This window comes from Ammospiza caudacuta, chromosome 5, assembly GCF_027887145.1.
Source record: "Ammospiza caudacuta isolate bAmmCau1 chromosome 5, bAmmCau1.pri, whole genome shotgun sequence".
Lineage (NCBI taxonomy): Eukaryota > Metazoa > Chordata > Aves > Passeriformes > Passerellidae > Ammospiza > Ammospiza caudacuta.
Window position 1 is genome coordinate 49,343,372 of NC_080597.1, and position 18,567 is coordinate 49,361,938.

Consider the following 18,567-nt stretch of genomic DNA (forward strand, 5'->3'; position numbering starts at 1 on the left):
CAATCTCTGTGGGAAGAAGCACAAGACAATCTAGAGGCTAACGCGAGCAACCTTGGGCGATAACAAGGGCGGCTTTAAGGGAAGAGCCTGCAGGCCGGCCGCAGCCGCTCACGCCGCCGCTCTCCCCGGGCCGCCCAGCGCCGCCTCCCCGCCGGGGCCGCCCCCCGGCGCCGGTACCGCCCCCGCTCCGCCCGCCGCCCCCAGCAGCCCCCGCGTTGCCCCGGCCCCGCCGCCGCTCGCAGCGCCCGAGCCGCCGGCGGAGCGAAGGTGCCGCCGTGCGCGGCCCGCCGGGCGCCGCGGCCTGCGGGCGCCGCTGGTTGGCGGCGGCGGGACACGTGAGCGGGGAGGCGGCGGCGGCGGCAGCAGCAGCAGCGGGAGTTTCCCCGACAGCTGGAGGTTGCGGCGGCGGCTCCTCCTCCCCGGGTCTCCGCTAGAGGCCAGAGACCCCCCGCGCTCCTCCTTATTGACAAACGCACAAAGGGCCGCGCCGGGGCCGGGCCGGGACGCGTCTGGAGCCGGCATGGGAGACAAGAAGAGCCCGACCAGGTAGGGGCAGCGGCGGCGCTTTCTCGTTCCCCCGGGCCCTCCGGGGGCGCGGGGCCGGCGGTGGCGGCGGGGGCGCCCCGGGGGCGGCGGGCGCGTCGCGGCCGGTGCTGCCCCTGGCGCGCGTGTGTCTCCGCAGGCCGAAGCGGCAGCCGAAACCCTCCTCGGACGAGGGGTACTGGGACTGCAGCGTCTGCACCTTCCGCAACAGCGCCGAGGCCTTCAAGTGCTTGATGTGCGACGTGAGAAAGGGCACCTCCACACGGTGGGTCGCCGGCGGAGGGGGAGCGGGGGCGGCGGGGGAGCGGCTGCGCGGCCGTGACAGGAATTGGGGCCGGGGAGCCGCGGTGCATCCCCGGGGCGGGAGGGAGAGCGGCGTGACAGGAATCGGGTCTCGTTTATCAGGGGTGGGGGCGGGAACACGCAGCCTCCCCCGGCCGGGGCTCCTCGGTGAACCTGACCCAGCGCTGCGCCGGCGTGTGTGTAGAAACAGAAATAATAAATACCAGGAAGGGCATAATTGCCTGCACAACGTAACCCTGGAGAGCTTGTACCCTCTCACGAAAAAGAACTGTGCCCTAGGGTGTGCCTGCTAAGACACTCACCCTTTAAATTATTTTAAAATTTATTTAAAATTCTTTTTCTATGAGTTAAACTTTGCCTCATACATAACCCCTTTGTTTGATTATTATTGGCAGTATTAGTATTATTTTAATTCGATTTTCATCACAGAGCATCACCATGGAGGTTTCTGAGGGCAATAGGGGGTGGATTATAACCCTTCAGTGTTTAGGGAGAAATTGTTAGCTGAATTGTGCTCTATGGAATTGTCTCCCTGTGTAACCATGACTTGCCAGGAGGACCTTTTCTCTATACACCAGTCACAAAGCTGGCGGTGGATTAGCTGGTTCCTGTGCCTGCCGGTGGCCTGAACATGTGTGCTTGGGGAATGGAGGCTTTTTACAAACCTGAGTGCACTTGTAGCCATACATGCTAATGGAAGAGAAGGTTGCTCAGGAATCCTTTCTTACCATTACCATGCCTATGGGTTAATCCCGTCAGCAAGAGAAGTTTAAATGGCAATCAAGTTGCAATCCTATCAAAAGCCACAATTACATTGTAGATATTGGTCAAAGCAGTGCTGAGTATGACTTGCAATAAATGTTACATGTTTGAAACTGTAAGTGCAGGGTTGGGTCCAATTACTTGACAAAAATGATTATTCTTTATTTCAGGAGCTAGTTTCCCTGACTTCTGAAAAACAGAATAAATATTGGAAGGACTTCTCATAACTTCAGTTGTGAACATTAGTTGAATGCTGTGGTTTGTTTTTTAACAAAGGAAATCAGTAAGGTAAATGTGACAAGAGGGAATTGCATCTGTCACATATATTATGGTTTCCAGTTATAACAATGGCATTATATTTATATCACAGAGAGATGTCTACAGATCAGTATTGTTCAGCAAAATAAAACTGATGAATTAATGCAATGACTTTAAAAACATAATGAAAGAAGCCTCTTTAACATCCAGTCAGTTTGATAAGAAAAGTCCGTTTAAAATTATGTTTTATTGCTTTGGAAACTCGGCTGGATAAAAGCATCGAAACTTAACAAACAAACAAAAAATGTAGCTCCTGAGAAACAAATATTTTCATTGTCTTCTAGTTTCCCTACTTGAATATTTCCTCTTTTAAATAATTTTGCAACAAAGTGTCTTTTTTCTTTCTTTGGTTTCCACTTTCTCCCTGACAGTGACCTGGTATGCAAGCTGTAGTTGATAGGTTGATTTTTTTTTTTTTCTCTACTTAAACTCTGTAACAATGTGTCCCTGAGAAGGTTCATGGGACTCTTTTTTTTCCCCCTAAGGTTTAGATGAGTTGCATCTTCATATGACTGCAAAATCCAGGTTTTACACATGACATGAGGTAGATAAAAGTTGAAGTTTTAGGCCAGGCAGCTTTTGTCTGCAGTTCTGATATATGATTTGAGCCAGTAAGTAGACCTTTGTGTCCATGAAGGGAATCATTAGGGTGCCAGAGAAACACAAAAGGCCAGCTGGGTGTTTGTTGTGTTTTTTTTTTTTTTTCCTAAGGATCTGGAGTCCAAGTGACCAAATTATTACCTTGGTAAAGTATTTGTTGCCTATAGGACAAAATGGTTTTCATCAACATGGGGCAGGATAACAATGGTACCGTGTTTTAATGGCACTGAGAATACATTATTTATTTATTTTAGTCTTCCATTTTGAAGCTTGATGTTAGATTAAAGTGGTGCATCAGCATGGTTGTTGCTGTGCAATGGTTCTTACTTAAAAGTTTTAACTTTTTTAAGGATTAGAGCTTTGTCTATAAGACATTGTAAAATGCTACTTTTTTTTTTTTTTAATTTAGAGCAATCTCTTTTCTTGTGTTGAAATGTGTAATACTTGATTCTGCATGTTAAACTTCATTTAGTGTGACCAGAATTGCAGGTGGAAAAACAGGCAATTAGATTGAAGCTAAGTGGCTTTGAAGGCCACTGGAAATTAGGTGCAAAGTTGATTAAAACTTTTTTTTTAATACTTATTATGCACATTTACCTTTACAGAAGTATTTTCAGGTATAGGTAGGGTTTGTAGGTGTTTTCACTGTTAAATAATTTCTTCTCTCTGAAAGAGTTATCTTTAGTGCCAGAGGCTAGAAGTGGATTATGTTCTTTAGTAATTGATAGAATTGTTAGGACTAGTGCAAATGTTTACAATTTCCTTATTATATTTTATTTCTAGACTGAATTTTCAAAGCAGATTAGATCATGGAGTTAAATTTACTTTTTGTCTATGGCAGTATTGCATTGAATGGTTAGACTGGGCTGTCCTTGGAGAGGGATGTCCCAAGGGAATTCCTGGATGCCGCAGGAAGCGGTGTGACTGTTCCCACCTGGTACTAAAGGAATGGTGCTGGTTAGATGTGCCCCAAGTCAGATGGAAACCTAAGATCCTATCTGCTAGATGGATATCCCTCTACCTTCTACTCTACAGCTCTTGCCAGGCATTAGTTTGGTCCTGCCACTGAGGATCTAAACTCTCCACATACACATGGCTTTAGCATTTACTTTCTAACCTAAATTGTTCTGGTTTGTTGCTTGGGTACTGAGAAATTACTGCGTTCCTCTTGATGGGAGAGGAACTGAGGATAGTAATTTTCTACATGTGACCTTTAAGACATTTTGAAATCTTTCTAGATGAAAGATGTTATATAAGTGTAAGGAACATAGGACTGTAATAAGTACTCCTTTCTTGAACAAATCTCCTGCTGAAGTTCATTAGAAGCACAAGTAAGGAGTATTGAATAGAACCCTAATGTACTGTATTATAGAGGGAGCTAGTAGTGACTGCTATATTTAGATTGCCTAATAGTTTCCATTGTAAAGAAACTGCATGACCTTTTTGAGAAGATTTGTTGTTTGCAAAAGCCATTGTAGTTTGGCAAGAGGAAAAGTCTTTAGGCTAAATAAGTCGTTTGATTTCCTTGCCCCATGAAATTAAGTTTTGCTGAGACTAAATCACTTGAAAATCTTCATTCCCTCTCTGTCACTCATGCTGTACGGAAAAGTCTGTGCTAGAGCACTAAAAAAGCCCAGACTGGAACTGTGTAAAAGCAACAGAGGCAATGATGGTATGCTGAGAACACAGAATTATATGGCTCCTGGGGAGGTTATAATGGGGTTGCTGGATTTGGGTTGGCTCTCACAGTTACTGCTTTGTCAAAAGACAGTTGCCTCCACTGGCAAGCTACCATTTCTTGTTCTGTTCTCATGGCACTGTCTGAATCAGGAGTGTACCAATACTGGTTGACCTTCAAGAACTGGGCTGGATCCTTGGACAGACCTTATGGCAGCAAGTATTTGCTCCCAGTTTGTCTGTCTTTCAGAGATGTTTGGATTTTGCTTTCCTTGCCAGCTAACACCATTAGTCACTGTAATTTAGATGTGTTGTAAAGCTGAAGATTAAGAGTTTGTGTTGCTGGGAAGAAGTATACAGGAGGATTGCCATTCCCTCTAAAGGAGTGCATGTTTCCTGCTCGCTGCTGCCTTCTAGGAGGCTGCATTACTGTCCTGTTGTCACCTCTCTGCTTCAACTTCCTCAGAAGTGTTATTAAAGCTCTTGTTATTCAGTTAGCAATAGCATCCAGATTTAAAATTACCTGTCACTTTGCTTTCCTTCATGTGTTTTTTATGCATGTGGTGTGATCTCTAGTTGCAGGATCCTATTGTTTTTTCCATGCTGTTACAAACCACTTCTCCTTTCAGTGTGAATGATGAGTGTCCAGGGCAGTGTAGCGAGAGCTACAGGAGGAACTGCAAATACTGGCTTTTTAAACTTTGAAGTGTTTGTAATGATATTCTACTGTGTAAACAAAGCAAAAAAAGGATGCGGGGACATGCGATCAATTTCTCCTTTTCTGACTAGATAACATTCTCTGATTCTTAAATTACAGAAAGGGGTCACAAGTGTGGCTTTAAGGATAAAGGATGTTTTTACTAATAGTGAAAACTCTCTTGGCTAGTAGTAGGGGAAGATTTGTTTATACAAACATACAAACATATTTTATGATTGTTGTGTTTTTATTTTCTAGAACCACTTTCATTACTTGCTTTGAATTAAAACAAACCAACTTAATCTTGTCAATGAATCTGAATCTTAGCGCCTGCTGTTCAAGCTCTTTTTCTTTTGTTTGACTGGGGAAAAGGGAGTGTAAGGAGATGAGACAGGTACAAATGACTTCTGTGAAGTGTTGTGGGGTTTTCCTTTTTTTTTTTAAATTTGGGTTTAGGGTGGTTTTGTAAGAGGTTCCTATTTGTTACACATGTTGAGTGAGCTCTTATATGTAATATCATTCATAAAATAGTCCCTGAAATTTGTAGCCAGAGTGAGAAGGTCTTGTTTAGTAAGGATGAATTTTTGTGGATTTGGGATCTATACCTCTTAATGTCCTTTACTGTTAAAGTAGAGATAATATATAACCAGCCAAATGGGGGCATGGCTTCTGTGTCCTATGATCTATTGATCATCATCACTGAATCATTCCTTTTCTCACAGCCTAAGGTATGAAAAGCCAAATTTAAATCCCACCAGAAACCTAAGAGTGTGAGATATAAGGAACTGGGATAGAATCTTTCTATATTTCCTTGGTATTTGGTCAATGTTCCTTGACTGTGCCTGAGAGTTTGGCCCTCTAATGTATTTTATCATGTCTGATGATCTCCTAAATATGAGATACAGGTCTCTGCTTGGCACTGCCGTGAGTTTGTTTTGTGCTTTGAGACTCATAAATAAAATGTTTAATTTTTTAACTTGGATATCAAGGTCATTTTTCTTCAGAAAACATGTGCAATGTGTTTAGTCATGTACCATCTGGATGTTTATAAGCACAAATCAGTTACATTTAATCAAATCTGGTATTTGTATTTCTGTTGAAGTGCAGTACGGCTGAGGACAGAGAGTTGGTACTTCTCTGGTATATCTGGTTTAACGTGTCTGTTTCACAACAGCTTGTTAAGGACGCTCCTGCCTTCCAGAAGCAGCCTCTGTGTGTGCACATGCGCCTGCGTGTCGGGGGGAAGGTTGGGAAGGAGGAAAAGAGGAAGAGCTGCCTGTCATGCTGATTTCACAAATACATGACTGAATCAAGCTCAACAGACTCAAGGGCTGTTCATTGCTTGTGGTAGTTTAGAGAAGGAAGTATTTGTAGGAATGAAATGAGTGGAAAATTCATACAGAGCTTGGTAAAATATGGGTTGTGTATTGCAAGTTTTATGGTTTAGTGTTAATATTAAATTATGAAGAGAAGCAAGAATAAATAGTTCTCTTTTGCTCTGTCGATAGCCGTTGAGTAATCCAGTCATTCTGGACTTCCAGTTTTCTTTTTAAAGAGAGTTTTTTAAACTAACCTTTGAAATTGTTTAGGAATTTATTTTCCCTGAAAAATATAGTGAAACTTAAGAATTCTGCACATATCATTTTCAATGTTGTTATAAAACAATGAATTAATTTTTATTGATTGGGTGGCTCTGTTAGATGCTCCTCGTAGGTGGAGCTTGTATGGGCAATGGAAAATGCAGCCCATTTTGGTTGGGCAGCCAACCAAAAGAAAATCAAGTCTGTATTTTAGAAAGGAGTAGGGAGAGTGTTGTTGACTTTTTTTTGAGATTAAATCTTTGTAGTTTTGAACCTGACAGATATTTTGATTTGTTGCTCTAAGAAGCTCATAAAAATTGTAATCTACTTGATTCACTACAGTCTGGTATCCTTTTGTATCTTGTTACTTAAGTAGGGCTTTTTTTCATGTCGTTGTGGGGCCTGCTGTGCTTTGTGCAGTCTTTTTTGGAATTCATAATTTTTAGTTTGAGTCACCTTCATGCAGGATTATCTTGTCAGATAGTTCTCACCACCTCTCAGCTTGATTCTTGTTCTTTTCCTTATTCTTTTTCCAAATTATAATTAAAAATATTAAATAGTATCACTGTAGAACCTCACTTTAAATGCTACCCCATAGATACATGTAAATATATCTACAGCTGGTTGTTGGGAACTATTAAGCAAGCAGACTCAGATTTTGAACTACATTCTGCACAACTTTGTCCTCATCATAATTTAGCTTAAGTGGGGGAATATATTTTTACTATGTTTCAAGTCAAGACTGGCAATGAGTGTTTCTTTTCTCCTACTCACCAGGGCTACTAGTCCATTAAAGAAAGAAACTACACTGCCAAGCCATTTGGCTTCATTCTTTATGCTCCCAATTCTTAAATAATTTCTTTCTAGTATCTTTCTGAAATTGAATTAGATTGAAATTTTTATTTGCCCATTGTAGGATTTTTTTCCCCCCTTTTTTTTCTTCTGCGGTACTTGATGACTTCTTTCACCTTTCCTATATTCTCTCAACATCTTTTTTCTGAGGGTGAATTTCATTAGAGGCTGTTGACTGCCATGACTGCCATAACTAACATTCAGTGGTCTGTTTCTTTTATTCTAGCTTGAACTCATACTCCCTTGTTTAATTTGGTTATATGGAATTAAACTTTTGTATGGGTACTGAAGCAAAGAAGTCTTTATGCCATCTGGTATTTGCTTTCTTTCCATGATTAAGTACTTTCCTTTGGGGCAAAAGTAGTGTGTGTTTAGATATATGTCGCTTTGCTTGCTGGTTTTTGTTTTGGTTTTTTGGGGTTTTTTTGTTGGAAATGTCATCTTTGTTTTTAGTGCCACCAGGTTTATTTTATGCGTGTTTTATAGGGAAAATGGTCTGTCCTGGACTAAAAGCTACTAGAATTTGAATAAACACCTAAAATAAGATTAGGTAAGTTAAAAGAGAAGATTAGCTGGCAAAACGAAAGCTCTTGTATCACTTGTAAAGTGATGAGAATTTGCATTTTCTGCCCCTAACATTTTATCCAATTTTTCCTTGATTGCTGTGACAGCCCACTCTGCCTGTTCCTGTTTAAAACTTGATAGAAATATCTGTACTTTTCATCTTGAAAGTCAGGTTAGAATGAACAGTATGCTTTGCAGAACATCCTCAGAGTATCAAATGATGTCTTTTCTTGGCTTATACCGTCAGCTACAAGATACTTTTGAAGTAGGCGAGTTAGAACAAAATACTGAGTGTTCAATTTTTATACTTTGACACAGTGGCTTATCCTGGTTTAAGTAGGACAGAGATCCTGAGGATTGTCTGTTCTCTGAAGTGCATTCCACTGGTATGTAGTATGCTGATGTAGAGCAGGCTTGAACTTGGAGAGTTCAGCTGCAGAATGTTGTTGGGAGGCTTTTGGCTGGCAAACTTTCCATCAAAAGTCAGATTGATGGCTAGAAGATATGACCTTGATGTCTACAACAAGTTTTTTCTTGTTTTCTTAGGAATTGAGGAGTGGGGAGGAAACAAGCAATTGAAAATTTTCCTATTCTGACTTACTGAAGATTTGGAACCTATCTTTAAACTTTTCCAAAATGCTTGACTATACTTTCACTGTACCATATAGCTCATATGACAGTGCCTAGTAGAAAAAAAATTGTGTGAATGAGTAGGGGTTTGAAAATTCACTATGGAAATAGAGTTTCCAACTCTAAAAGCTGAAAAAAGTTGGTTTGGCACATGCTGTGAAAGAAAAGTTATTTGTTATAGCTATCATTGAAATCTGTGGTTAGGTTTATGCACTAGAAATTCTGTAATTGAATAAGAAGAATAAAAGAGAATGTGACAACTCATTCTGTGGCATCTTTTTAGATTAATATTAATCCTATTCATGAAGAACATTATGGAGACTTAATTTTTTTAGGGAAAGCGTGTAGCCTTTTCCTCTACTTAAGGAGGGGTGGAGGAAATTTACCTCTTCTAAATCTACTTCAAAAAATCTTTGTGGAGCTGGCTCTGAGTGGAAGAAGTTTCTAGATTGCTGCCAGCTTCTGGGAAGATGACCCTTGCAGTGCAGAACAAATACAATAGGTCAGAAGCAAACTCCTTCCAGTTTGATGACAAAACTAACTGTACCAAGGATTGGCCCTCTCCAGTGCAGCAATGACTATGCTGCTGCATCAGTGTGAACCTCATATTTTGCATGTCTTTTTGCATAGGTAAGAGGTTTCACAGTTTCTGCAGAAAAGGGACAGAGGAGCAGCATGAAGGAACCAATCCTTTGTGGGATCAGCATTTGGAAGAGGTCACTTCCCCATGTATCCCAAGGATCTAGGGGTTTAGGAGACTGTAACCACTTCTTTTTCTGTAGGCTCCCAAATACTGCCTCCTCAGAGGATATTGTTAGAGGACACTGAGCTTCCTGACCCCTGCTCATATGTAACTCATTGTCACCTAGGAAATGTAAATTAGTTGATACCAATGTTTCTCTAACAGGGTATTTTCAGTGTTGCTGCCACACTGAGCATTGGTGCACTACAGCTTGTGGCATATGGGGAAGAATGCTAACAACAATGTGCAAGAGGTTGGAGCCTTTTAACTGGCTGTTGGAGAAGTAACATTTGATGGCGGCTTTGAAAACTATCCATGAAGATGAACTTTGTCTTTCTAAAGGTCCTGACACAGATACTTCTTAGAGCAGGCTGTTGTGCACTGTACCAGTTGCTTCAGGAGACTTGCTGGCCTCATCTGTTAAATGTCATCTGGAAAATAGGGCATTCCCTTTAAGGGAATGATTAAACAGGGACACTGCCTCAAGGGGTAGTTTTCTGCACATTTTTACAGTGACTGATAAAACCATATGGGTCATGTGAGTCTATTCTAATTGAATCAGCTTCTCTTGAAAGATGGAATTGCTAGAAATGCACTGAATGGATGAATTCCAAGTAAATGATTCATACTGTAAAACAGCTAGGAATATGAAAGCACAAATCAGAGCTGTCTGAAAGTTAGAATTCAAATATACATAGGATGTGTAGAAATTGCATTGCTACTCTGCTATATGCAGATGGATCTGTATCATGTTTTTTCCTACAGACCACTGGCTCCATTGTTTGCACTGTCATAATTATTCACTTGCATTATTTGCAGAGGCAGTGAAATGGCCTGTTAACACTCTAGCATATGACAGAAGTAATGGTAATGAGGAAAAATAATTTTGGATAGCAAAGTGCATTTAATCATGAACTGCTTCAATGCAGCAATAAAGACTAGTTTCTCACAAGATGGCTTTGTGTGGTGATTAGTGAGGCCATATTCATGTGACACAGCAGGCTAAATGTAGTTTAATCTGATAGTTTTTATTCTATGAATAGCTTAATAGAGTACTGATGACTAAAGGACAGTGAGCTGATCTGTGTCAGAACCCAAACACTGCTGTTCCTGGTAGTGATTTAATTTAATTGCTAGCAACTTGTACTTGCATTACAAGAACTTGGCAGTAGGAAATATTTTTTACTTTTCACAGGACTTAAACTGTTAGAAATCAGGAGTGGCATCACAACATGAGCTGCTTGCTTCTGTGTAGAACACAGGTTGCAAGATCCAACTGGCCACAGCATTTGCAATACTACACATTGTCCCTGATGATTTCCTGTTTGCTTTAAATAATATCAATGAGCTGCTTAATAGTCACTGATGTGAGCCTTTTTTATTAGGAGGCAAGTTGTGGCTTACTGGAACTTGATCTCAAAAGCCAGCAATAGTAATGGAACAAAGGTTTGTGCTGGATTTATAGTGAAGTTGAAAAAGCAACTTCCTTTGTTATGGAATAGTTTTGCAGAACCTGAAAGCTCTTGTACAAGGTGCTGCAGAAAGAGATTGTAGACTAGATATGATAGTCAATAACAAGTTACATGTAATTTTAAAAAGCAAATTTTTGCTTTTGTGTCAATTTTTTTTGCTTGTGTCAAATCTAGAAGAAAAATTTAAGTTAGTTGAAAAATTGCCTGATAGAAGAAAATAGAGTCTGAAATGCTGTAGCTGCTAGTCTGCAGATATATGGAAGGATATATTAAAAGCTGTTGTACATTTTGTGTGTACATATGCTTAAAAATTTTCTAATTATTTGGGAATTAGTGTTTTACATTTGACAAAAATAGTCCCTCTACTATTGAAGTTTAAAAAATATTGCATGCTTTTAAGTGTTTACTGTCAAACTAACACTGGAAAATTTCATTGTCCTGAAGCACAAAGAAGGATCAGTAAAAAAGGTAGGGAGTTGTTTGCTTGGTTTCTGTGCCAGGCTGCATATACTTACACCTTAATGGTACAGATATGAGCATAAACTGGAATGAATGGCCTAAAATGTAACAGTTAAACTTTTACCTTCTTACTTGGAAGTTTAATAAGACTCTGCCACTCTCTAAATGTCAAATTGGTTGTTGATTGCCAGCATTTTTACTTTAGGACAACCACTGAAGTGCCTGAATACATGTATGCATGTCTTGATTGTAGTTATTTTTTTTCTGTATTATAAAGAATTCAGGTAACAATTTCTTGACTCCTAGGAAATTCTTTTGCATTTTAAGCCTTGCTAAGATTATGATGCAAAATTTAATTTGGTCCTGTTTGTTTTACTTAATACTGACAATACCGTTTCAATGTCTATACAAATGTAGGCCTCAGCCTTCCAACATTTTTTGTGAATTCCTAGTATTGAAAAGAAGAGCAGTCTGTTTGAAGTGAAGCTCTTCAGAGGCAAAGGTTAGCTCAAAGCAGGGAAGAGTCAGATAGCTGTGTATATGCTTAATTTTTAGGTGAATGTTTAGGTGAAGTTGCTTATGTTTTTGTCCTTGAAACCAGTTACATTGGGAGGGAAAAGACATAGAAGAGACATAGATACAAAAATCACTAGTGTTAGTGTACCTGTTTTGCAGAAAGACTTTTTCACTCTGATAAAGAGTGAAGACATGCCTGAGGAATTGGAAATGTTAATTGCTTGCTTGACACAGTAACTTCTTATGAGGGTGGGAGAAGGGAGGTAACCCTGAAAAAACCATGGCTAATGGGTGGGAGGAAAGTTTATTGACTTCTTAGTAAGGTTTACTTCAGGGTAGCATGTGACTTGGTGCAGAAACTGAATTTGAAGTATCTTTCTTTTATTCTGGAGCCATCTAGACATTCTGCCATCTGAATCTACAGCATTGATCCATCATGGCAAGTCACATTCCAAAGGTGCTGGTTGCAAACTGTTCTGTGATATGCTGAGTGAAACACTGTCTGAGCTCTATTACAAAGTTAGAGTTAAATCTTTGTATAATTAATGTCTTTTTGAAAATGCACAGGAAGCTTCATACTCTAAAATTGCTGCAATATTCAACCATAGATGTGCCCTGTAAAAGTTACTGAAATAAATACTGTAAGAATTGCTCAAAACATTCATAGCTATGTGAAGGTATTCTAATATGTTACTGCAGTATTCATACCTTAGAAAATCTTCTACTTAAAACCACTTCTTCACATCCTTCAATTTGTTTAAAAAGCTGCTTACTGTACAATCATGCCTTTTTCTGTTTGTCTCCCTTTATATGTCTGCTTGCTTTCAAGATTAGGAACAACCTTTTACTTTTAAATTAATTGCTCTAGTTACTGTGTTAAGAGATATTTGAGAATGTGGCCCTTAGAGAAATGAGGACGTGCTGGAGGAGTTTTTAGCACAGACCAGCTAGAATATGATGAGGAAGTAGAAAGTATGTGAAGATAAGCTTTTCTTGACATTCCAGTAATGACTGGAAAAATGGAGATTAGAGTATTACTGTGGATATCAGATTTCTATTAGCCTCTTGAGACATTAATATTTAGGATAGATGTGAGTGGAAAATGATCTTCAAATAAATGATAAGATATTTAAAGTCTGTACATTTGTATTGCAAGATGACCCAGTGTAGTAATGAAAGAACAGAGTAGAATTTGAATGATCAACTTTGTTCTCAACAAGATTTTAATGCCCTTAACTGTATTCTGTTTAGACTTTAACAAGACGTGTATGAAACAAACATCAGAAAATCAGGATTTTTATCAGGGTTTGGAACGTTTACAAGGCATTTCTGAAATCATTGCTAGATGAGGAGTAGCAAAAGCTGGTGGAGGAAGAATACAAGTATAAGAATCATGCTGAAATTCCATTTAAAAAAAAATATTAGCTGAGTCAGCTCAGTTAGAAACAAAGGAGCAGATAGAAAGGAGAAAGACAAATCTGCAGGGCATCTCTTGTATTTACAGAAGGCTGCTTTTAAGCAATTGTCCTTCATAAGTAGTAAATGAAGAGGAAGGTGGGATTCAGGAGCACTTTAGTGGTTAGGAGCTGACTGACTTTCTCTGGAGCCCAGTGAGTAGTTCTAGGTATTTTCCTACAATCTGGTTGACCTTGTTCTTTTATGCTTTGCACAAAGGTACTGAATTGGGAATGCCTGATTGATTTTAGAGTTTCTACTACATTAGAACTATGACAAGTGTTCTAGGTTTAGTCCAAAATGCATCAACATACCCTGTCTACAATGCAGTTTTTGGAATGATCTCCAAGACTTTCCCAAGGAGGCACCATAGAAAAAGTCATATGTGGAAATCTAAAGCCAAAAGCATTTCTTTTTTGTACTGATTCTATTAGTTAGCAGTCAGCTTCATGAGTTTGACCAAAGATGGCATATATAAATAGATTATTTACTACTTGTGAGACCTCTTGACTGTAGCAATTTTGCTAATTCCTGTAAAATTCAGGGTGCTAATTGACTAGACTCCAGGTTTCCAAAGAATGAGTCCTGTCATGCCATGCTGGTGGGAGAGAAGGACACTGATGTTCAGAAACATGCTGAATTCACTGCCTAAGCCCTGTGCAGTGAGGGCCTAAAAGCAGCAAGAAGTTGAGGAAAAGATGTGGGAACTTGCATTTGCTTGGAAACATTTATTTTGTCCTTCTGAATCTCCTGAAAGGGAAGAAAACTTTAAATATAAAGATTTTTCATTTTTGAGGAAATGAGTCTATGACCAAGGGTAAGATGAAATCAGTCAGGTTTCTGTTCCAGATATTTCTAACTTCTCGAGGAATAAATCTGCTGTCTTGAACAAAAAGTCCATGTCTCCTAGCAGGGAAGATAAGTGTAGATAAATGGTACTGCTTAAGGATTAGGAGTGTCTTTGAATAAAACCTCTTTAAGTCTCTGAAGCCAGATTTTGTTTGGTGGTAGGGTTTTTTTCTAAGTGGAGAAAAGGATGACAGTCATTTGCAAAGTTGGAATTTTGAAATGTGTGTGATACCACATAGAGATTCTACATTTATAAATGTGGAAACTTATGAAGAAATATCACAGGCTTTGTTTTTCTTGGGAGCTTTTCTTTTTCTGGGAGGGAAAACATGGTAGGAGATAAGATACCGCTGATCAGTCTTAAACTGTTCTGATGAATAGACAATTCCAGGTATATAGTAGTTATCCCTTCTGTTTGATAGTATCATCATGATCATAGACGTCTTTTCCAACCTAAACAATTCTTTGATTCCATGATGTTACCTCTCTCATTGAGCCCTGCTGTCATCCAGAAGGTAACTGATTAGTATTTGGAAGAGAAATTTGAGTCCATGAATCCAGAATAAATCCATACCATCTTGGGCAGCTCGGACATAACATCCTTCTGTAGGAACAGTGTTTCACAGACAATTTCTTCCTAATTTTTAAGATGGGACAAGTTTAATAGGAAACCAGGAAGTAAGAGGAATTGAAATTGTATCAGATTTTTGATAGCTAAGTAAAACTGGACTAGGTTATTCCCTAGTTATTGGAGGAAAAGTTTGGCAAGTAATTTGACCAGAGCTCAGTAGCAGACTTAAAACAGCACATGAGGCCTGATATTAAGTTTTTAGATAAATTGTGTGTGTCTCTAGCTTTAGAAAACAGATAATTTGCCATTTGAGACAGAATAAGCCTCTGGCAAGAGCTATTGGCCTGAATTGAAGCCAGGGGGTGGCTGGACTTGAGGAAAAGGAAGGAAAGCATCACATTAAAATGGAAGCTCTTCCATTTTAAGCAGAATTGAAGGATCCAGGTTTTCTGTTGGAGAACATCTTTCATCTTGATTGAATGCTGAGGTGACGGCATTTCCTTAATCTAGACCCATTGTGTTTCAATTGGGAAATTGTAATTTTAATATTTCTGCAGTAGTAAAATATACAAAACAGAAGATAGAACTTCAGGAAAGAGTGTGCCTTTGAGTAAGCTGCCCGCTCTTCAGGATGTCTGAAGCCTCTATACTGCATATTATAGATGACAATACACTTCCCTCAACAGGTTGGAAAAAGCACTGGGATTTAATTATAGCATCTAGATTTCTGTATAGAAAAGTATGGGTTATGTGCACCACTTCAAGTCCAGGGTGGCTCCCCCTAAATCAAAGCGAATGTGTTGGCTGCTCTGTTGGACTGTTGGTGTCTCTGTGCTCTCTGCAGCTTCACTTGCTTGGCAGGACTCTGCTACTTGGCAGTCTTATTTGGCTGGCTCTGGCCATTCAGGATTTATGGCACCAAATGGACAAATCAACTCCTGACTTTACATGCAGGGCTACCTCATGCTAACACAGAATTCTCTTGAGATGTAGGTAGACTTGGGGATGGTTCATGGGAAAATTATCACAGTTGGCACCATCATGCTCCTTGTTTCCAGACTGGCAGATGAGCCCTAATGCTGATTGACAGATAAGTAGTTCAGGTCTGTCAGAATTGGAGCTTATACTCTGAGTAGTGCAGAAGACATTAGGTGCTTTGTGGACTTGTAATTGCTGCAGAAGCAGAATTGTGCAAATGTAGTTGTGCTCTATATAAATTAAATTCAGCTGAACACCAAGATACTTCAGCATTAAGCCAGTTTGGTTGTCTGCATGTTTGATGCACAACTCTGGCAACTGAGAGTTTATTGTACTTCTGGTGTCTGTGTTGGTCATCAATATTGTATAGATATTTTTTGTTTACTTTGGTTCTCAAAATGGATCTGCTTTGCTGTGATGAGACCAAGTTATTCACCGTATCAAATTAGTCAAAATACTGTTAACACAGGCTATCGGTGAATAGTCGGTGAGGGAAGTCAAGGAAGCATTTACTGCTGTGAGATGTCCAAATTTTTTTATATGCATGAAGGTATTGTGTTGAGCTCTGAGTAATGGAAATTACTCAGGGCAACAGTTCCAGATATCATGTGGTCTTCTTGAGAATTTTTAATCTCTAGGCATGTAAATTTCTGTGCTACAAAGTTTTTTTTTAAAGAATGTCAGCAATGAAAACCAGTTCATCCTTTGCAGTATTAAATATTTTACAGTGTCAGTACTGAATGAGTTTCTGCATGCCAATGCTAGAGCAAAGACAAGTTTCTGCAGCCTCTATAAATATGCTTTCTCAACCAGCAGCTAGATCAAACCTGGTAAGATAAAATGTAGTTACATCCTGCAACAAGAAGACTAGAGTTAAAATTATGATATCCTTGTTTTTGAGCATTTATGGGAATTTAAGGGAAGACAAAAACTTTATCCTCGTATGTTTGTCTTAATGACTGTTGGCTGTTAAAGGACGAAAAATGTTAGTTTTCCTAATTTTTTAAAGGAGACTATGAAGAGCCTGTCAAGTAGGATCTTGATAAAAAACAGCATTGGAATTAGATAATTAAAAAAGTGTAATGGATGAGATTGGGATAGAAGTGTAGGTAGAAGTATGGCTGATGTCAACTTAGAAGCAAGATAACACTGTCTAAAAAGGAAAACTAGGTAGAGAAGGGGACTGCAATATTCAGAGATGTGATGTTTAGAGATCTCTTGGAGCTCAGTAAATCAGTTGGCTACAGTGCTTAAACCATGAAGTTCACCTCTGGAAAGAATTGTAGCGCTTATCTTCTGTAATAGTGTATGCCTTTCTTAATGTCCTCCTTTGAATGACTAAAGTGGAATTACTAGGCAAAAATACAAAGCTTTTAGGGGCTGGCTAAATAATAGGTATTGTTTTTATGAATATTTCTCCTTGTAGTTCTGGATTGTTCAGTTGTGGTGGTCCAATAGTTGTCCAGTGATAGAAGCAAAAATACTTGTAATCTTAATGCAGAAGATTATAGAGCTTCTTTCTAAACACCAGTTAGCTCAGGTGCTCTTGAATATTCCTTAAGAGCAAATGACCATTAATACAAACAAAAGGCCATGTTAACATCAGATCTACTTAATCTGTAGCAGCATATTGCAAGGAGTATTTAACTGGCTTCAAAAATTACTAATTTAAAATGTTGTATTTTGGCAAATCATCAAAATCAATTTCCCGTTACAGGGATAGTTTCTCTTACTTTTATCTTCTCTAAAATCGCCTTTTCTCTATGAATTTATTCATGCTTGAGTGACATGATTCAGCTACCACTAAGCAGGAACAATTCTAACAGGTTCAAGCTTCATGAATGTAGTAACGTTATCTCCTGACACCTGCATGGCTTGTGAAGTGCTTGGTTACAGTTCATTAGCTGCTTTTGAGTACCTGGGGAAAAATTGAGCACTTGAAAGGCATTCCTAGTGTCGAGAGATGAATTACTTTTTTTTCTCAATGTTTTTAATATAGCAACCTTGAATGCCTCATTTAATAAATCAGAACTTGAGAAAGCAGATAATAAAATTTAGAACAGAGATGTAACTGATAGCTGTAGAAAAAATTGACAACAAAGATATGACTCTTTAATGGAAAGTGTCTCCTGTCACAGCAAAGCCACATATAACTTCTTGATTAATTTTTAGTGCATCTTCCAAAATATGATTTCTCTGTATTTTTTTTTTTTGCCTTTACTGACTTCTGCTCCTTGTTGCAAAGATTTTTTTTTCAGTCCCACTCATTTTATGGTATTAGGAAAAAAGTTCTAAGACTAGGACTTAGAACTAAGCTTAATTTCCTATCTGTACTCTAACAGAAATTATCTAGTTTGCCCTCAGGAACTGAAATGGTTATAAATTCAGATCTTATTTGCTAAGATTGTTTTTTCCCCTCTACCCCTAACAAGTTTCTGTAATCATGGTGTTGCCCACACTCCTGGGAAACAATTCCTTGTGTGTCGAGTTCACTAGTGTCTTAGTTCCTAAGTAACATGTCTGATCATTCTCTCAGGTCACTGTGTAGTAATGATGGGATTGTCACTTGACTGTCATGACAAACTGTATCCCTACCTCCTGGAGCAATCTTCAATTCAAGACAGATCATCAGTTTTCTGTATATATCACAACTGTCTTCCACCTGAAATTATAAGCTTGTGCATCAATTACACCTTGGTGGTTTTGCTCTGTTATGAAATACTGTGAAAAAAGGTTGAAAAAATTCTGAGGCAAGTTTTCTTAAAAATATCTTATGTACTATGTTAGGCTGCACATTTGTAGTCTATTGAGCCCATTTGAGTTTTTCACTGTGGGCTCACTACAGTGTTCTTTGCAAGGTTCTAGTGCTATAAGCTGGGGAGTTTTCACTAGAGGGATTTGTTCCTGTTCTTCCTCCTTCCATGAGTCAATGGAGGCTCAGTTCATGAGTGAGTAAGGGGTAGTCTAGTTTTTATCCCAAAGTTCTGTTGTGTTGACAA

General features: G+C 39.2%; 1 protein-coding gene across 1 annotated transcript in view; it reads left to right on the top strand.

The window, feature by feature from the left end:
• The first annotated feature begins 300 nt into the window (after nucleotides 1-300).
• YAF2 (YY1 associated factor 2) overlaps nucleotides 301-18,567 on the top strand; it is a 31,233-nt gene continuing 12,966 nt past the window's right edge. Inside the window, exons 1-2 of the mRNA XM_058804813.1 lie at nucleotides 301-546; nucleotides 683-808. Coding sequence (XP_058660796.1) covers nucleotides 521-546; nucleotides 683-808 — 152 coding nt within the window. The 5' untranslated portion in view covers nucleotides 301-520. The remainder of the gene's footprint in view (nucleotides 547-682; nucleotides 809-18,567) is intronic.